This window comes from Tyto alba, unplaced genomic scaffold (genome assembly GCF_018691265.1).
Source record: "Tyto alba isolate M040663 unplaced genomic scaffold, T.alba_DEE_v4.0 Super-Scaffold_46, whole genome shotgun sequence".
In the NCBI taxonomy this organism is placed as follows: Eukaryota; Metazoa; Chordata; class Aves; order Strigiformes; family Tytonidae; genus Tyto; species Tyto alba.
In genome coordinates, this window is record NW_024881322.1 from 16,387,766 (window position 1) to 16,409,743 (window position 21,978).

General features: G+C 40.0%; 1 protein-coding gene across 3 annotated transcripts in view; it reads right to left on the reverse strand.

The window, feature by feature from the left end:
* Window positions 1–21,978, reverse strand: part of TPK1 (thiamin pyrophosphokinase 1) — a 327,111-nt gene that overhangs the window by 242,959 nt on the left and 62,174 nt on the right. For all 3 annotated transcript variants that reach the window (XM_042806372.1, XM_042806374.1, XM_042806373.1), the window contains one exon: window positions 19,597–19,671. In XM_042806372.1, the coding sequence (XP_042662306.1) occupies window positions 19,597–19,671 (75 nt within the window). The remainder of the gene's footprint in view (window positions 1–19,596; window positions 19,672–21,978) is intronic.

Sequence of the window (21,978 nt, forward strand, 5' to 3'; positions counted from 1 at the left end):
CATCACAGAGGCAAGGCAGACACAAATTTGTGAATAATTATGGTTGCCTAAATTATGGTTGCATACACTGCAACAAGATAACTATAGAAGCCCAATTAGTCCACTCTTGATTTCCCTGTGGGAAACCTGTTCATTTTTGGAAGCAAGACTGTGCTTCTTTCCACAGGGTGTAAGCATTATCTTAAAGCTGGAACTAAAACACACACCCATTGCAATAAATACCCCTCACGTTGACATAGTGATTTAGAAGCTACTAGATAATTGAAAAGCTGACTACATTCCTGATAAGTCCAGTTAAATATGAATCACATCTTGTTCTCCAATTATCAATTAAGATATGAGGTTCTGACCTTAAGCAGAAGTCACAGCCAACCCTGGTATAAGCCTCCCTTGGTCACTCAAGCATGATACCAATTTGTAAGTAAATTCTTGGTGAGTGAACACAAGGTTCTCCAGGGGGGCCTGAAATACCCAGATGTTAACTATTTATGAAGCAGAATGTGAAGAAAAGGGTGGCTCTGTGTGAGGAAGAACTGCCACGTTGAGGGCAAGTTGGGGATGTTAGAAAATGGATGCCCTGGCAAGCCTCTATGCACCAGACAGAAGGCAAGAAGAAAAAAAAACCCTGGGCTTAGAAGTATCAAGGGGACTAAAGGTTCAAATAGGCCTGCAAACCCTGATCCATCCTGCCAACGGATCCTAAAAATCTCTGCATAGCAGTCAGAGGGATAAGATAGGAGTCTACTCAAGAGGGTGAGCTGGGCCAGCACATTGGCGTAGGCACTCCAAGGCAGCTTCTGGAGGTGCCTCTGGCCTCTCCCCTCAGTGTGAAGGAACCCTGGCTAGCTAATGCAGGTGCCTCAAATCAAACAGCGTTGAAAAATGGCATTTTCAAGGACAGCTAGATCAGTGCTTCTGTAGCAGCAACGTGCTTCGTGATTGCCTTTGTCACAAATGATCCTACTGCCACATTGAAGGGATAGCTCAGTAACCCCACATTACAGTAATTACAATAGTAAATTGGAAAAGATGAAAGGAATCACACTTGTGTTTAGTCTAGCTAAACTGTGACAAAGCTGGATTGCAAGGAAAAAATATTTTGTTTCTAAAAACCTTTTAAAAAGGGTTATTTTCACCCAATTTCTTTTAATGCATAGCAGAGCCATTTTATTCGACATGTTTTATAGCCCTGCTCCCCAGGGTTGTTTTCTCTAAGTTTGCTACGCATGAAAACACTAAACTAGGTACTTAATGTACTACTTCTCCCACAATCCCACCTGAGAAGGGATGGGAAGAATGACATGAACGCAGCATTAAAACCAGCAGAAAAAATGATTTAAAGGATCACAGCATCCCTGTAAGTCAATTCAACTTACTAACCAATGAATCAAAAAGCTCCTGCTTAAAAGACATTCCTCTGCCAAAGAGTGAAGGCTTTTCTTCCTCACACAACAGTCAATACAGACATTGGGTTATTCCTTCCTTTTACAGATGTCTTGTTCCCTCACTGGCAAACTTTCATCTTCCTGCAAAGGGCAACTTCTAACACCTTCAGCATATTTTCTACTAACTGCATTTACTAAGCCAGCTGCCTTGAGGATAAAGGAAACCTCCGATTGCCTCCCCACCTTCCCCTGAAGGTATCTCACCAGTTCCCACCACAGAACTAACCTGTCACCTGAGGAAATCAGCTAGCACTCTTAAAGAGGCAACTTATCCCAATCCCATCTCAGACCCAATTCATATTGATGTCTCGTGAACTCGGCTGGTGGCAGAACAGGGGACCCAGGAGTCCCCTTGAGCACACAGGATCCGTTTGGTAGGATGGAGCAGACTTCAGAGGGTTTAAACCAGACTTCCCAGGTTTGTCTCAATAAAATTGCAGAGTTCTAGCGCTGTCTCTGTTCTTCTTTGTTCAACGGAGCTGATGCTTCCCTCCTATTTAAAATTCTTGATCCAGCTGTCCTTTCATTACTACTTTTGGACTGTGTTCTGTAAATTATGTTAGGTGCTTGTTTATTCAAAACACCCACCATCTCTCTAAGCCTCCCTTTGTAACAAGCTGCCAGCTTGCCTCTCTGTTCAGCTGATTCCCATTATCTGGGCTCCCTGTCATCTGAATATATTTAGTCTCACCCAAGTAGTTTTGATTATCAAGATTCTACTACAGTCTAATTAGTGACATTTTTATTACTAATTTGTCAGTCAGACACTTTCAGTCACATTAAAAGTTCCTGCCAGCTTCTCTGAAATTGCTGTGTGTTTGCAGTCTTTTTCTTTTCACACAAGATCAGCTAAGCATTTTTATTTTGCTGGATCCTTGAGAGACTTTTAAAGAAACAGGAAAATAGTCTCAAGTAGAAGGCAATTTTTGAGCACCGCAAAAAGGATCCAGGCCAAGGAATTGTTATGTGGTATTTCACCTCTTGGACACTGGTTTGAATACCACTGAAAAAGACATTAAAAGCACTCGAAACCTTTACATCCTTTCCATTTTGTTTCTAAAGGTATGGAAGTAGTTGAATCAGGACACAACGTGACACATCCTCACACCCAATTTACCAGTCAGTGGCAACTCTGTGGTAGTTCTTAATAGCAGTACATTTGCAACTGGCTGTGCCATGCAAGTCTCTGAGGAGCAACATGAGTGTGCCACAACAAGCAAGAGGGGTGAAGCTGGACTTTGTGGGCTTCCAGTGCCAAACTCTACCTGAAACTCAGCCCCATGCATCTGGAGATACAGACATCAGGACAAAATGCTGCGTGTTTTTATCTCTTTCTCGATCTCTTCATAGTATGTTTGTCCTTTCGATTGAGTGGAAGATGAGGTTTACACCCATATGTTCCAGAAAGAAACGCATTGCTCAGGCTGACCAAACTCAGGCCATGCCACTGCACCTGCCTTCACCAAGCTCTGAATTTAAGAGACAGTATCAACCACCCGATTTAAAACCAAGGTGTAAGCCTTCCAGAGCAGCACACACTGGTGAAGGGAGACAGTGTCTGAAGACATGGTACAGCTAAAACTGGTATTTAAAATTGCTAACTCAATATTACACTTTCTTCAAGCAAAATCTGTCCTGGACTTTAGAATGCAGCCATACATCCCTTTACAAAGGGTTAATAAACAATGGTAACATGCATCTTATAGGCACAAGCAGTATGTTTTATAACTGTTAATTACATAGATAGCTGCTATTATAAATAGTTCTGAAGCAATCCATTAACCAGATGGCTTTTAGCAAATCAGAATTTATTACTCTTTTATGAGATACTTATAAAAATGTAGCTTTCAGATAAAGAATGTGAAGTAGCTGGAGCATTTGTCCATATCTGTTTTCCATTATAGCATCATTGAGGGTAGAGGGAGGGAAAGAAGAAAGTGACATTAACTCTCTACAGACAGCTCATCCTATTGGAAATTTCTCTCTTTTTTCCTGGGGAAGGCCAATCCTTGCTCAGACTTCCACTGCACTGGAGTGAGATGAGGTCCATTAGCAAGGGCAGTGAAGGCAGTAGAGGATAACACTTCTCCTTTCTGAAACTCTGACCGCAGTCAAGGAAACAACTACTGTTGACACGAGTAGGATTAGGACTTCTTTCTTAAGTGTCTATGGCTGCACATAAAAGATACTGGTACAAAACATCTGAATAACTTGGTATTATACATGAGTATATCACTTACTTCCTCATGAATCTATTGAAAAGCATTAAGATTCTGAGCAAGACAAATGTAATTTATTTGCAGCCCAAGACGCCAACGTTTGTTCACATTTCTAAAGATTTTACATTAGAGATTTTGATAAGGTAAGTGCGGCAGTCTGCGTTTCCAGTAGCTGTCCTCTGCACAGAAGCATAGGAGAGGGTTAACTTTCAAATATGTCAATAAAATTCATTTCACAAGTCTTATGGCCTAAATAATATCAGTGGGCAATGAACTGGAATTCACACTCATTTGGATCTTTAATAGATTAAATTCCAATGGAAAGTTGGCAGATCTAAAAAAAGTTGAGATTGAAAAATGGCTCCTAACATTTAGGATTCATTTACTGCATTCCCCCAAAGCATAGTTATTCAAGGAAAATGTTTCTTGGGAAGGTGTTGCTGTTTGGGGTTATCTGCCCAAGCTTTTTTGTTAAAACCTTAGACTCTACTACCTTGTAAGTTTGTGATTTACTCTCCTACACAAACTGATATCCAGAGTGGTATGCCAGCTCACCACCCACAGTCCACCATACTTTAAGGAGACAGGCATTCAGCCAAGATTTAATGAAGTCACAGAAAAGCTAGCCAATGGATTCGACACTTTTATAGTGTTTTGCCAGAAAAAACTCAAAGAAGATTTATCCATCTTTCCTCTCCAAATGTTAATAAATCATACAAAAAAGAAAATGGCAGCATTTGGTGAGCATTGCCACATAGCCATACACAACCTTCCCAGTTGATGAAGGCTTTTGGCCTCTTGTCTTATCATACCCAAAGTCTCCACATAAGTCTTGAAAGCATAAACTACGGTAAGTGTTACTGCTTGAATAGTTCTCAACAACTACCATGCACAAAAATACAACTTGCTTTGTATGGATACTCCCATCTTAGCATGACAGGATCTTTTCCCAGCTTTCATTTGTAAATGAGGAAAAGAGAACCTGGGAATCTCAGAGGAACACGTACTTTCACATGATTTGGGTAGGATTTTCCAAAGAACCAAAGGTTATGAAAATTACCAACTTTAAATGGCACAGCTTCCCCAGGCTACTTCAAAAGCTGCTTCTAGCGTGGATGTAAAATGTCTTTTCTGAACAAAATAAACCTGTGCTACAGCACTACCAATAGGCTGCAACAACATTCTGAAAAAACATTTGCTTTAATACAATTAAGTGACTGGTTGCTTCTCAGTCCCTGGTGAACCCAGGGACAATTTGCTTATTTCTTCACTATATTTCAAATATGGAGTGAACTGGAAGATATCCCAGGAACAGTTTAACATTCATGTCATCACAGTATTGGTTGCTCAGAACATGTATGTTTGAAACTTGGCTGTGATGCCAGATACTCCTTCTACTGTTTCCCTCAGTGTCTGGAAACAGTTAGCACTTCAGAAAGATCAGAAACAGGGGATATACCTGCAGTATGATTTCAAACACAGTTCTCATTCTGGTAGTGGTCCAAAACAGAAAAATGAGGTATGATGTGAGAACCAGAAACACTTCTAGACCTAAAAAATCTCTTAAGTGATCTTCTATAGAAACATGTGGCTAGATGATCACTCATCATACTTGGACTGAGAGGAAAAGTTCTTCCACAGAGATGTCAGGGAAGGACTCAGTGCCCTGATGCAAATCTGTCTATGTCTCACTTTCATATTCTACTTTTTTTCCTAGATTCCCTCCTAAGTGATCTCAGAAAAATAAATCACTGCAAATCCCAGGGCAGCAGAGACTGAAATGACTTCTGACCTCTCCCCATGGAGGAAAAGTGGAAAGGGGAAATGCATTTGGTTTCCCAAATCAAAGCTCAAAAGTCTTCATCCTGTACTACAGTTATCTTGTCTCTAATCAGAGTATTATTTCTGACCATTCTCTGTAGTTGTTAAAAATTCAGCATGAAATCACCAAATCCGCTGATATCCACTATCTACTACTGCACAACACACACTTCTACCTCCCACCTAAACGTCTACAGTGCTCTTGCAGTCTCAGCAAGAAGAAAAGAACATTCACAGAAGTTCCTCTTTTACAGGCTCAACAACTGCGTCTGTGAACGAAGGAAAACACATCATTAAGCCCAAGTTGCTTCAAACAATGACACTAATTCACAGGAAATAGTTATATTCTTTTATAATACAATGCTAGGTAAAATACCACAAATAAACTAGGAATAAGAAGATTAGCAGGTTTAAAAACACACCCAAACCATTCCCAACAAAATCTTTTATAGTTTCTTTTTATCACTGCGTTCAGTTTGCAGGCAATGATTGTGCCATTCTTCTAGAACTGGGAATGAGGTGGATACTTCTTTACTACAGTCAAATGTGACACATGAAACGTAAATCAAATTTGTTGCCCCAAAGTGTCTTCAAGATCCTTTTTCCCAACCTTTTATAGGTAGTGAGATGGGTTATCAACTACAGCATCCTGCTCTGTCTTGATAAAGAAGAACTCTAGACAATGTGATGCTACTGCATCAGCAGGGACAAAGGCTCAGTGTGCAGTTATTCATAATTTTAAGCAGTCCCAGAAGGGATAAGACTGTACACTTACCAACAAAAATAAATAAAAATTTTAAAAATTGCTAAGACTTGCACCAACCTTCAACAAACTTTGCACACCTCTAACTCTAGTATCTGAATGAGAACAGCAGCAGCATGCATTTGCAATATAAGAGAAACCTCTTTTAGTAAAGATTTATTAAGCTAATAACACTAAAGCCTACCTATTGTCCTGCACATTTTGAAAAAGGACACTGCATATGTATATTTAAATTGCCAGAATGAACAGTGGGTCACAAACAAAACCCAAGATGTTGAACTGCGCCAGCCAAATTGATAGTGCATCTATTATTTCTACCCCTTCTTGTATTTTTTTGCATAGGCAATTCTGCTGCCAAAGCATTTCTAGAAGGTGAATATAAAAGATATCAAGCACTATAATCACTGAGTGAAATATGACTGATGCATAAATGTTCACTCAAATCTATAGATCTAAAGAAAAAACAATAAAATTAAATGCATGATTTAGAAGTAAGCTTAAATACTGAACTGATCCTAAATTCACTGAGGAAAGCAAACTTCACAAATCACTGCCAAGAGCATTAGCAATCTCTCTCCCAGACAAAAGGTCAACTTTAGATGCCTTGTTAATATGTATCTAGGTTTTAAAAACTTCAAATGAGAGAGTTGCTCTATGACAAAGGTGCCGAGGCCTAGAAAAAAGAGGTGGTCAAGGAAAATGACAATGAAGGCAAGTTCAAAATTAGATGATAGCTTTGCAGCCTCCAGGTTCTTAACCTCATTGTCCTTCCTCTAAATAGAAAAAGGACAGTTTGAGATGACTAGTGGGAAAGGCTTGAGGTAGAAGACAGGTAACACAGAGACTAAATAAAGCAGATTAACTAGAGATACCAGTTGCCACAAAATTAGCTTGCCTCTTGTTTTTGCAGTAAACTGGTCAAGGAAACAGAAAAGAAAATAACTTCATGTCTGGGCTGCTATTCAGCCCTCCCCAGCTCCTCAGTTTTAGGTACCTAGCAGATATATCCAAATTTCTGTGGAGAGCCAGAAGACAACTGAGATCTCTGTCCATTGACTAAGAGGAAAACACTGGCATTGACCTAAGAAACTAAGAAACTCCAGCTAAATGTCCCAAGTTAAGTGAGATATAACTGGGGGACCTAGTGAATTACTACTTAAGCAAAACTTCATCAATGTGACATTTAGTGGACATTTGCTATACCTCATCCACCCTCTTACATTTTCTCTCCTCTTTCAGGAAGCAGAGGGAAAGATAGATTCACCAAACAAAAAGGGGAGACTGCAGCTTTTGCCAAACAGTTGCTGATACCACAGTTATTTATATTACAGCAGCACCAAGGACAATGTACAGGAAAATTGGAAGAACTAGTCTCCTTCCATAACATGTTGATATTGCCAGGAATTAAAACTGGTTGTAGTCCCTCTTTGCATGACCTAATCTTATTACCTAAAAATTATGGATTATACAGTAACGCTCTATGTACTTGGGCACTCTGTGTACAGGGGCATCCTGTCCCTCTCCCTCTCTCTGCCCATGTCTTTGCTCATTCTCCTTTCCCACTGTAATTTTTGAAACAGTTATCCAACTTCAAAAAACAAACAAGAATAGTCTCCAAGTTTCCTTTGACTGTGAAAAACAGGCAGGTAAGTAGGTTGAACCAAGACAGACAGCTCTGTGAGACATCTGGAGGGTTCAACAGGCTCATAGTTCTTGGTGAGACTACTGTTCCCGGCAGAAGCTTCTTCTGATGGTCTAAAGCCCTTCCTGAAATTTAAATATGCCTTTTAATATTTGCATGAATTTGTCAAAATTATTACATAGCTCAACTAAACAGAGATGACACATGATCTGTGTCACACTCGGGTCAATTAATTTGGCAATGACCAAATGCTGTGACTTCTTGAGGACATTTTGCTGATATTAATATCACTTTGTCTAGAAACCTCATCAGAAATCACGTTCCAGAACTGTAATTACTTCACAGCTTTTTAGCAGTGAAAAGGCCTAAGTCTGAATGACCACAGAGGCTCCTTCAAATGCAACATCTGTCACAGAAGCCACGATTTTCCACACCTTATGAAATTAACACCAATTCTGTCATTTGCCTCATTATCATCTGGAAAGAACAGGAATAACATTTACTTAATCTGGGATAGGAACTTCTCATTCTCTCTACTTCTCCTTTCCTCTACTTCTCATTCCCTTTATCTTGGTGTAGCTGTCAAGTCAGTAAGTGGACTGTTCAAACATTCAGTGTTTTCAGTGGGTTTAAATCAAGAACCATAGGCCAAGCTGTTAAGATGTGCTGCATGACTGCATGCCTCAGTTGCTCCATGCTCAGCTTCTCTCCCAGTCCACGGCAGGAAAAAGTGAAGGCTGGGATGTATTTTAGAGGGTCAGTGTCCCGTTAAAGTCGAAGCCCATTTAAGACGTCAGTATGAGCATCCAAAACCAAAAGATAACCAAAGTCTTTTTCTTTCGGAATGATCTGGGCCAGATATTGCACTTATAGAACTTTTGCTCTGTACCCCAATGGAGTTCAAAGCAGTTTTACTCACCTTAACCATGTATTAAACATGACTTGTGCTATTTTGTTGAACAACATGTTTTCACAGGCTAAATAACTTGCTCAAAATTCTTTGCAAAAATCTGACAATTATTATTAAAGTGCAGAATTGGCATAGCCCCAAATTAATTTTATGTCCTTGTGACAGCATGTTACAAATGCATGTTCTTTCTTAAAGTCAAATGAGTCCTTCTTTCTCTGTTCCTCCTCAAATGAAGCGTATTTCAAGAGTAGTGTTCTGGACTTTACCATACAGTCTAACCTAACTACTCATCACCTAACCTGATTATTCATAGCTTATTACACCTCACAAACACCAAGCTAACACATTGGATTACTGGAAGTCAGAAGCTAATGCAAAGTGCTTGATGCAGGTAACATTTACAAAGATGGAAAGGCAAATGCATGTTTAGGTATAAGCAAAAACTTAGTTACCTGCTGAACAACTCCTAGTGCCAGAAACAGAACTCCCAAGGAGCCAGACCTTGGGCTCTGAAAATAAGCAACAAGGTGTCTGAAGTTTGAAAGAGCTGGGATTTTTCAAAAGAAATTTCAACAGAATAGTGTTCATACTCTACAGCACTGAATTATTTCAGTGGTAATGCAGCTTACATTGAACCAACATTCATTCTTGTGGAAACACCTTATCCAGGACATCCAAGTCAACGTTAAACTTTATTTCAGTGAAAACAGGAGCAGGCCCTCTCTAAATAAAGAATTTTATAAAGGTCTGAACCAAATTAATTCAAAGTAGCTGAAGGAATATTGATATCAAGAGCCTCTACATCAGGCTCCTAGTCATAAAGCTTCCAACAATGTAAGATGATAATAAAACACTTCTAGAAATTATAGCTTGTCCCTGCTATTTCTGAGGTCAGTGGAATTTTCCAGAATGAGAAATCTACAATTTTTTCTTTCTGCTCCAATGTGATTCACTATCAGTGAAACTGAAGTCAGGCTGCTTTATGTCACCATTGTCTCCTCAGTGCATTATGTAAAGAACTGTTAATTCGAGAAAAAAAAAGGTATTAATAGCCACAATACTCTTTCCATTCTTAATGCTAAGTTTTTGGTTGATGTAAATATGTGAAACTGAATCAAACTCAGCAGAGCTTCATCCATTTATGCAAGCAAATCTTAGGTGCAGTCAGAAATAAACAAGACAAAAAGCCCAATCAATACTCCAAAGTTCTAATATGGACCTGTTCAATACGGATGTTAAACAGCTGAACATCCATGCTCTATCCTAACATGTTTATGGCAGAGGAAGCAAACTAAAATAAATTCGGAAAACCCCCAAATCATTCTTACAATCTGTCATGCTCTGACAGTGTAATCAATACCATGCATAGCTCCTTTGGCTCACCCCAACAAGATGCAGTTCACATCAAATCCAGCAAAGTACCTGGTCACTCACGTTCAGTATGTAAAGCATAAGAATTATCCCAGTGAGGTCATCAGGCTTAACTGTTTATCTGGTCTCAGTAAGAACTGTTTTCTTCTTACCCAAACTCTTAGTGTCTCCAACTAGGTACACAAAGTGAGGAGACCTCCATTAACTCTTGAAAATTTCTGGTCTTCACCTAGGAATAAACAACACCCATGATCCCAAACTCAAAAAAACCACATCTGCGTGCGTCTCACACAGAGAACATTCAACATTCTGAATAACATAACACAAAAATACATTAAAGCAGCTTAGAAGTAGTGATGCTATAGGAGGTAGTTAACAAAAACAGAAAGGATCACAGAGAAAGTCATCTTTGACAGAAGTCCATCAATCATTTTAGAACTTACGTGGTATGTTGTGTGGCAAGCTATCTAACCAATTACACATTAAAAAAAAAATAGTCTCACTATGCTGTTTCCAAAATGTAAATCCACTTACTATTTTTAGTAACACATTTATGTAATGCTAAAATCTAACAAAACAGGTCACCTGTACAAAAGAGCAGAGATAATGAGTAGAGAAGAAAAGTTAGTTGTTTTCTGACTTAACAGGAGTTTAAATTTCAATTCTAATACTTGATAATGTGGATGAGGACAAGACTATGTAAACCATTTAAATAAGAAAACCAGCAATCCAACATTCATATTCTCAAACTACCAATGTCCCGTCAGGCAGTGAATAAAGTGATGGATGAGCATTCCATCAGCCAAGTAACCAATAAATACTAGCATAGTCTCAACTTATTACAGAATAGTTAAACTGTTCAGTGGCCGAGTTACTTATTATCACAACCATGGTAATAAAGTAATCAAAACTTAAAATTCAAAGGCTGGAAACATAACTAGATGTAGGTAAATTATAAAAAGGAGACTCACTTTTAAAAAGCAATCACCATTTTAAATAACCACTGGTCCAAGATTAATGGTGAGGTGTTTGTGCCAGTATCGCTTAGTTTTTTAAAGGTTTGTCTTCCCTAAGGCAACCCTAGAGTAAGAGAAAAGGGAAGACTATAACCCAATGATTTGATCCAAAGGCCATCACAGGCAGTGAGAGGACCCTGATGTCATCAACCCTACATAACGTCCACCTTTTACAAGATCTTACATCTTCACCCTAGTAGTGGATTCATGCTAAGCTCTAGATATGAAAATAATACTTTTGCCCTGTAGTGACTCCCAGAGAAACAATCCTTTTAAACACTTCTTACTGTGTAGCTTGAGGCAGTGAAAGTCCAAGTGTTCCTTTTATGGGATAAAGAACATGCTCTTTTCTGTCACGGGTCTTACTTACGCTAACCTCATGTGTTCACCCCTGCTCCCTGGGTTCATTCCCAGGACCATTTCTCTTGTTGAATCACCAGCAAAACGAGCTATTAATCACCTTTTTTTCTATCACCTTATGCTTCCCTTTCTGCTTGGGGTGCTCTAAAGCATCCTCCTGACAATATTTTCCAAAGCTCCTTCTTTCAACTGTCCTCTGGGAAACATCATGGTAACCAGATATATAGTACAATGATATCAGAGGCTTCTCTATAGCAAATCTTGAGACAATAGAACTCCCCTAATGGGATTTGCATCTCAGCTCAATAGAAAAAAACACTCAATAGAAAAAAACCTTCCATTTTTTTCTTGTTCTGTAATCATCTGTTATGCTTTTCACTAGTACTTCAAAGTAATTCTCTATTGTTCTGTTACTCTGAACTTAGCTCAGCAGGCCTTAGCTTTTCAAAGCACCACACAGGGAGATCTTAATTACTCATTTTTTTTCACTTTTCAAACAAAATCTCAAATCCATTAAACAAACAAAAATTCCTTTTAGATCTCAGAATTTCCTGTTGCTGGATTTGCAGAGAATTAAAATTAAAAAAAAAAAAAAACAACAAACAAAAACACAGCCTAGTATGTCTCAAATTTTACCTACAGACCTCATTCTATCACAGCTACTATTACAGTGAGGAAACCATGCAAAAGGCCTGGAAGATCAGCTCTGTTCTCAGCTTTGCCAATAACTATCTAAAAATGCAAAAAAATCAATGAGACCTACTTTTTAAAATGTCCACACACAGAGGCTACATCTCAAGAGCCCTGATTCTGAACCAGAAAGGCACTAACAATGTACATGTCACATATGGGAGAATTTTACCGTATCTCTGGAGTTCTATGCTTAGTTTTATGAAGATAAATGTAAATCTGTTCACCACTGAAAATCTGGTAGAGGTCAAACTTATACACTGAGTCATGGGCAAAATGCTGTCTAGAAAAACTCTCTTCCCAAAAATCCCTCCTTGTGCAAATTACTGCATGTCCTAAGAGCCAGATACTACTTTGTTTCCAAGCTTGAAGCATAGTGTTAGCCAGCCCTAATCAGGGCCAGATTTTCTTGTTCCTAAAGTGTATCACAGATTCCCTACAATCAAGAACACTTGAAATAACTTCTCTCAGACTCCTGTAGTTGAAGGACATTAACTCACTGCATGCAGTCCAACAACAAGCACTCCTCTGTAAGAAAATGTTTAAATCTAAATTGAGTTGCATGGAACAGCAAAATTAAGTTACTAAATACAAACTAGAAATTATATCCCTGTTTTGATTCAAATGGGGAAAAATGAACTTCATTGTTGACTTATCAAGAGTCTAATATTACTCAGGGGAGAACAGAGTAGTTTGGCTGAGGCCAGCAGTAAGAGTTACTGCTAGTCTGGATGCCTGCTGGAAAGTGCAATAAAGCATACAAGTCCATGCGACATCCCAATCACCATTTTTATGAACATTTTCCTATTTATTAATAGTAGCTGCTCTAAATTCACTCAAGTTTTATGCCAGCTGCCAATTCTGGGTCTAGTACAAATTTGAGATATACTACAGGCAAGTTCAGCTACAAATGAAAATAAAAGGTGAGAAAAAAATACACCATATGCCAACAAGGCAACTTCACAGCTGACAGGTAAGAGGGCAAGTGAATGGCTGTACATACCAGTAATTCCAGAAGCACAGCTGAGTTCAACTGCTAAGACAATGGAGGAAAAGGTATCAACCATAGAGAAGAAAAAGTGGCACCAGGGAAAGCCAGGTTATTTCCCTCCTATTATTAAACTACAATATCATTTTCTCTGATCTGAGACATACAAACTGCTCCAACTAATCTGTTACCATCCCTTCAGTATATTCACCCAACCTTTGCATCACCACTTGTATTTAAATCTCATTTAACTTTTGTCGTGGTTCAAGCTCAGAAGGCAACTGAGCACTACACAGACGCTCACTCCCCCTCTACCCTCCAGCAATGAGAAGGAGAAAATAAGCCAGGCTTGGGATTTGAGATAGGACAGGGAGGGATGAGTCACCCATTAGGGTCACGGGCAAAAGGCAGACTCGTTAGGGGAAGAAAAAAAGAACATAGCTTTATTACAGACACTAACAACAACACTTAAAAGACAGAGCAGGACAGTAAGAAGCATTGCCACATCTTGAGCACACCTTCCCCCCACCCCTCCCTTCTTCCCGGGCTCAGCTCTGCTCCCGATATCTCTGCCTCCTCCCCCAGCGGCGCAGGGGCAGGGAATGGGGGGGTGCAGTCAGTGCTGCTGCTTCTGCCATCTGCAGTGGGGGGAGCTTCTGGAACTTGTTCCCCCTGCTCCAGCGTGGTTCCCCTCTCACAGGAGACAGTCCTCCACAAACTTTCTCCAACTTGAGTTCCTCCCATGGGCCGCAGTATTTCCTTACATTGCTCCATCATGGGGCACCAACTTTCTCCAACTGGATTCCCTCCCACGGCTGCAGCCCTTCCCGAACTGCTCCGGCGTGGGACTCCCCCGCATGCTGCAATCCTCCCAGCACTGAATTACAGCAACAGGGCTACCTTTTCCCACAAGACCCCGGCCTTCTTTGGGCACAGCACCTTGATCATACAGGTGGAAGCCACAGGCCATAAATCAATGTCTGCTCCACCGTAGATCTCCATGGGTGGCAGGGGGGGCCGCCCTGCCGTCTCACCACAGGATACAGGGGGGTCTCTGCTCCGGCACACCTCCCCCCTCCTTTCTTCCTCCGCTCCTCCACTGACCTTGGTGTTCATGCAGCTGCAGCAACTCCTCCTCACAAGTCCCACTGCTCATCACCACGTCCCTTCTTAAATACGTTATTGCAGAGGCGCAGCTGATTGGCTCAGTTTTCCAAACAGAAGTGAAGCTGACATGGAGCTGGGGGAGCTTCGAGAAGCTTCTCACAGGGGCCACCCCTATAGCCCCCTCCCCTGATACCAAAAACGCCACCACTCACTCAAACGCAGGACACCTTTGTACACAGCTCTTGGACCTCAACAGAAGACATTCAAAATATCAATTACATTGCAGACAAAAGCATATGGAACATAAAATGCATGGGAGCATGAGGCCTTAGAAGATAGATGACTCTGAAATTCATGATACAAATTAGCACCTTTCCTTACTTGATTACTCAGGAAGAGGAGATATTTTGTAATTCACAGTCACCTTCAGGTGCTAACAATCCATTCCTTAGCAGCATTTTCACCAAACGGTAGGCTGACCTTGACAGGGAAGTTGCCTCACATCCAAGATACTATTTAAAATCCAATAGCCACTTTGCTTGTCATAAAATAGGTACTGATAGAGATGGAATACTTGAAAAAAATTCAATGTATGGATAACCAATCACAATAGATGTAGTGTAAGAAAACAGTTTACATGAAGACAATCTAACACAGTTTGGATTTGAGTTATTACACTGCTGCTGTAGAAGTATGTTTCCTGCTTTCTCAGTATATAGACCCCACCAAAAATATAGAGCTGAAATCTCTAGGGTGAGCAACATTCCTCCTTCTGGAGTTCCTCCATGTTCATGACCTACAAAGTGTCATAAAATGCCTATATACTGTACATATAGAAAAGTGGCTGGTAGGGCAGCATAGTAAGGAGACATAGCAGGACGCCAAAATTCCTTCACTGAAAAAAACAGTCCATGGAAGAGACAATTTAGGGAAGTACTCCTGAAGGACAGACTTTTTTGCAGCCCGGTCTCATAGATGTCTCCTTCCCATCTGCTTGTCCAACATTAAATACACATCTCACAAGCCAGGATTCAGTCAGCCCGTTCCAAAAGTATGTTGATAGTTTATTCTAGTACATCAACCAAGGTCATTTTGTAAGTATGAACACCTAATATTTAGTTTACCACATTCCATTTTATTAAAAGCTTTTGCGGAAAGTCTTTATTTGTGGAAAAAAAGATCACAATCCTTTTGAGGAAGGCACAATGGCTAATGTATTACAACCACTGTAACAACTGAAAAATATCTGTGGACATGTTTTCTTACCATAAAGCACAAATGTAATAGTCTTCCTCTTCAGCCAAGCAGAAGTGCATTAACCAATATTTTAATTCTGCAACTGTGTTTATCAGTAATCCCACGGATATAAGAACACCTAGCCAGAGGTTAAATATAACCTAAGGAAAAACACTATCGTAACATCTTTCTCCAAAAGCAAATCCAAATATGCTATCTAATAATGAACCTCCCATTCCCAGAAATACAGCACTGATGGGAACTTCACCAGATTGCTGTTGAATGTTGCAATTTTACTCTGATTCTTTAAATTATAATCTCATTTTTCAGAACATAGCTTCTTGCTCTTTACAGCTCTCATTGTCAACGTTTAAGAATGGAAAGTACTCTACAATGCACAGCCATTTAGCATGCTACCATCAAGCGAGGACATGAAGACCATTATGGATCATTTGAGTAGTAAAGCTTGTAGGAGCAATGTTTTCAGAAACAAGAAACAACTGTCAGATCCTAAACTTGAGACAATTTTACAGATGTCATTTCTTAGCACTGCAATAATTCTGCCCCTGTTCTGATACTTCACTAGGGAGACATCAAAAAATCAGAAGCACTTGTGATCACTAGGCATTGATGAAATTCTTGGCATAAATAAGTCACTGAATTTCTGATTAAAGAGATTTTGAAGAGCAGAATCAAAAACTCAGGAACTTTCATTTACTCTCCATAAAGCTCCTTCTGTTTTCAGCCACTTAAACCTGGGCCTCCGTACTTTTCAAACTTAACATAGAGACAGCTTCAGTCTTTCAATTCACAGTTATTTCTGTTAAAGATATATTTAGATTTGAAACCACTCGCAAAGTAGCCCTAGAAACCAATGTAAACTGGATTTTTTTCACTACCAATATTTTGTTAAGCAGGATTCAAACCAGGAGCTAGAAACATTGCTGAAATGCAAGCAAGGATTTAGGATGTGTGACAGGGTTATTAAGGTAAGGCCGCGCTGGATCCAATGTTCCTTAGAGGAACCTTCCGGACACAAAAATGTGCAGCTCTGAGAAAAGCAGGGCCCTGTCTCTTCCACATATTTTCCACAATTAGGATAAGGACTGCAACAGAAGCTGTACAACTTACACTGGTAAAAATGGTTGCATTAACAGCTATGGTCAAAGCACTTTTGCTGGATCTGACTGATGTTACCAGCCTTGTGCTTACTCACAGTCTATTCTCAACCCTCTGCACCCACCCCACCTCTGCACATTCAGTCTCCTTGTATCAGCTTCACCCGCTGTGAGACCTTTTCCCCTTACCTATTCCCCTTTACTGCCCTATTCTCTTGCCATTTGGTTTCTCCCCTCCCCACTATATCCAACCCCTCAGTGAACTACCAGTGTTTTCTGCCTTATTAGTCTTCATCCTGATTTTGCAAATTATCCCTTCTCCAGCATTTCATTCATCCTGCCTTTAAGACAGCACTAATACTGTACGACTGTACCTAATGCACAGGGAACATGTTTTAGATCGGTTTACTACAGTAATGAATATTATAGACTAAAATCATGGTAGTCTTTGGCTTATACTATCCCACTATTGTCACTTATCCAGCTTGTATTGTAACAGTGGTAAGCGAAGAATTCAGATTTCAGTGTCCTTCACAAAGCACAGGGAAGGAAGTTTAGGCAAACTTGTACAGACTGAAATAATTCCTTCCAAAGTATGTCAGTAAAAATAGATTTCATACAAGTCTGTAATAAGACAAAGGCTAATTAGCTGCAACAACTTTTTCTTGAGGCCAAGAGGAGTTACACCTGGGATGATTTTAGCCTAGAATAGCCACACGTATCAATGTGATTTTTTTTTTTCTTTAAACTCGGGACATAGTACATTACACCTTCATTTTTACTTGACGCTAAAGTGACGGGGCTAATGAAACAAGTTATTTTGATAGGACACAACTTACTTGAAAATAACACTTATGTCTCAACATTCTGTACTCAGTATAACACCCAAGACTGCTGTAACTTAGAGAAGTTTTGGGTTTTTTCTTCTACGCTTTTCTCACCCTTTCCCCCCCCCCCCAATTTGTGTAGCTGGCAATATTCTGTGGATCAACAGCCCCACTGTTTTCTTCTCATCACTCCTTTACAAGATCTCATGCATATACAGATGGTACAAGCACTGTTTCTAACCATGTTTCATTATTTCAGAACTTCTTCCAGTTCACATACTAAAACCCCCAGGTTCTCCTAGTCCTGCAACAGTCTCTTTGCTGAGACTCCTTCAGGAGCAGGATCCAGGAGGCTTTTTTGATTGACGACACCTACAGTAGTCCACTAGCATTGCCAAAACCTTGTCCTGGGTTCACTGAAGTTTACTGAAGCTGAGATGTTTTGAAGAAAAATATTTCAGGTTCATGATGTCACCACCCTCTTCTGTCATTTTACTTAGGTAGAAAATATCCACCTATTTCTGGAAGTTACCTGCCCGCAAAAGCCATTTTAACTTAAAACACAGACTTCAGCTCCTAAGAGTCACAGACTCTTTGAAAAACTATTCACAGCACCAGGGATTGCTTTCAACACGGTTATGCTCAGAGGACAGGAACCACTGAGGTAGTCTCAAGCAAGACAGTCTGTGGTCTGCTGGATTTTATTCAGCTTCTTATCACAACCCTTCACTGAAGCATTACAGTTAAGGGCCTGTTAGTGTTACAGTAAGAAGAACTCCATGCCCCGAGGGTCACCCCGCACAGGTTTGATTGCAAGAAGACTTAAAATTCCAAAGGACAGACCAGAAAAGTCTGATTAACAGAACGCAGCATAAAAGCAACACATGCAAGGTACTACAAGATGCTAAATACTGCCATTCAGTAACTGTGCACATCTGGTTTGCTGTCTCTTTTTTAACCTCAGCTCTCAAAACACAGGAAAGGTGGGACAAATAAATAAGATCAAAATACTTACCCTTCTTCCCTTCATTATTTAATACAGAGTATGTCATTCAGTGTATCTTTTCAAATAAAAGAATATGTAGAGTCACATCTAGAAAATACACTTGACAGCCCTCCCGCCGAGCACTTCTTGCCGCCACCTCTTGCTGATACGGCAAGTGAAAGAGCCCATTTGGGGTACAGTACTTGTTCGGGTGCTTTGAATCATCCTGTGCAAGTCTCTCCCTTCTTTGCTCACTCCTCTGCCTACGTAGGCACCTCATTTAGGTTTACTGGAATTAAGTGCTATGAATACATCCTGCCTGCTTCATCCCTTACTCCTATTGCTTTTAACTGTACAGTCACCCCCTGCCAGCCCTTATGCCTACGGTGAAGTCAAATAGCTCTATCTGCCCCAGTCAGTTGACAGGAATCTCTCGGCAAGGTTCCCAGCCTAGTAACAAGTTAGAAACAGTTCCTGCGATTTCTCAGAAAGCTTCTGAAGGACTACATTTCTGAACCAGGGGAATTAATAGCTCCAAGCTTGTAAAGATTTACATATCTCCACAAAATGTCAGTAAATGTGCAGCTATCGTATCAGAGATGATGATTAGCACTGTGCATATTAAACAAAGGGGTATTGAAATCTGATTTGCATATCTCCAACAGGCACGCAAATTCCCATGGCTTTCACAACATAATATCTACACGGTTAATTTTATTTTGATTAAAATTAATACATTTCACTGATGACCTTTAAAGGAATGCTCGCTTCCAGACTCTTAAACGCACCATTGATCTACCACACTTTGTCAGCAAAACAATGATCATTCCTAAGATGCTTCTGAAAAGCTACAGTCTTACACAGATCAGTCCATAAAGTTCCTACTGACGTAAGCAATGCAGAGATGCAAAATTTGCATAATCAGCTCATTTGCTGCATTCAGCAACAAGGGACATATTCTGCCGATTCACACCCTCACCATAAGGTTGATCTAGTTAAGAGAAAATTGCCACATTGCAATTCAACAGACATGAAGTACATGAGCTGGGTAGCAGAGAAGTAAATACACAAATGAAAATGTAAGCAAGTTATTATTACCTTTGCTCCACAGACAATGAAAATGGCCTATGTTGAAAGGCTGGTTCAGAATCACAAGGCAAAACTTCAGGTTTCCTGTAAAATAAAGGTTGATTCTTATTAGCAAGAATATTGATTTTTTTTTTTCACCCTTTTCTAATTTTGCTTTTGCCATATTAATTTTAGCCCAACCACCTCAGAGAAACTCCACCAGTTTCCTTGCTTCTTAGGGTTCATCATTTTCAGACAGAGAAGCTGCTAGAACTTCATTAGCCACCATTTTCTTGGTAGAGCTTTGCTAAACGTTTAATTTAGAAGTGACTTTTACTCACTGAAGGCCATCCTCAACAGGACCCTACATCCTTACAAGTACTCTTGTTTAATCTCCTGCTTGCTGCTGCCTCCTGGATGTACCATTTACTGACAGGAGCTTCACCCTGGCCTCTGTTCACCGGTGAGGCTGTAGCTGACTCCGTAGGAAGCTGTCTCTAATCTAGGTCCAGCATTCCACTCTCCTCGTGGATGCAGAACTCTTGCTGCCATCAGTGCCTTCTGTGCCTACGTTTTCATATCACATTGAAGCTCTAATTTTGGTAGATCCACTCTGGTAGATACTTTACAAATAGAGAATGAAAGGCCATGCCCAATGAGCTTAAAATCAAAGCCAGTAAAAGCAAAAGCAAACTCGAGCCTGTGTTATCTAGGTGATACTGCAAACTAAAAATCTCAGTGGATTTACCAACAACCTGAACTGATCCAACTTGATTGGGCTTCTAAAGCCTCCTGCCCTGGCAATATGTCCATTGTGAAGGTTGATAATAAACCTAAAACTATAAAAGCCTTAAAATAAAAGGATTTATGATATGACATACTTCGGTTTCAAAGAGTAAATACATAAATCTTATGAAGGTTGCCTGTGGTGGGATTTGCATTATTTCACTTCCTAATTAGCTTGCCAATCATATAGGAATACAAGTTTCCCCTGGAGCTTGATATCCTTAGGCAATCAGGCTAATGAAGTATTATTTGGTCATGTGAAGCCACTGTAATTGAAAAAATAAAACCTCTATCACTAGAAAGTCTTTTGAGCTTTTGAGCAGATCCGGTATAGCAGGAGGCAGATGGCTACAGGTGAAGCTGCAGCTTAAGCCATGTGATGCTATCAGGGATAATACAGGTGGTGAAAGTCCTGAAGGTGCAGGAATATCTTGGGGTGAGAGCAGGGAGGGGACAATCTTTAAATTAATGAATGAAAGGCACGGCTAGGACCGTGAAGTGAGGGTTAGGAGACTGAGACACCACTGTTCTGCATTTCGCCTTCCAAGTGATTTAGGGTTTCTCCCCTGACCCATTCTATGCCTCAGTTCTCTAAAATGGAAATAACAGTATTTTATGAAGAGGAACACTTCTGAAGACCTAGATAATTTTTACTCCAGTAAAAAGCCTACATGTTTATCACAGCTATCTTCTGTGTGGTGCCTTCAAATACCTTCCCTCATGTCTTCCACTTGTGTCTTTGATGACATGGTCCACACTTCTCTTTAATTCATGTATATACAGGGGAATAAATTTACTTAGGGAATAAATTCTTAGAAAAGAATGAAGGCATAAGAGGACCGAGCGAACAAAGGAAAGTGAGACAAACTTTTTCCTTTGCATAGTCTGAGCAGTTTTGCCTTGTCCTTGAACCTTAAGAGAAAGGTAGAAAACAATACATTCAAACTAAGTGCCAATTTCTAGCTGCCTCACAAAATGGGACCTCAGCAGCAGATCTCCTAATGATGGTTAAGTGAGAAAGGCTGCCAACTCCTTATATTAAACATAATCATCTAGTGTCGCTCTCCACTGAAGAGAGACAGCAAACATCAGAGGTTCTTTTACTGATATGATAATACAAATAGACAGGGGTGCTGTGAGCCTATTCCTGCTGGTGAATCACAAGAGTAATTTCTGCATCAGTTTTAAACCCTTAAGCCATATCAGCATATGAAAACACAGTAGATTTTTAGCTTTTTTTGCACATCAGAAGGACTCTTGTTATATATTAAGATATGTTTTTGAAGAAGCCAAGGCTTGGCTGTATGTGTCCACACCGAGACTTCAGAGGCTGATTTTCTGAGATGACACTTCCAAGAGCTTCCAGTGGGGCCTGTAAGAGCTGCTGGCTCTTACTTGTTCAGTTGTTGCAAAGAAGCAGAGAGGTAGATGCCCCAGCATGCACAATTAGGAGGGGGGTTTATGTGTTTTCAGTCATTTGGTTGGGGTTTTTTTGTTTTGTTTTTGTGTTGTTTTTTTTTAAGCACAGTTATGGGTTGCAAAAGTGGAGAAATGGAAATTACTGTTTCTCCTGTTTTTAGAAAAGTGAACGTTCCAGTCATTTCAACCCACTGCAATTAATGCATG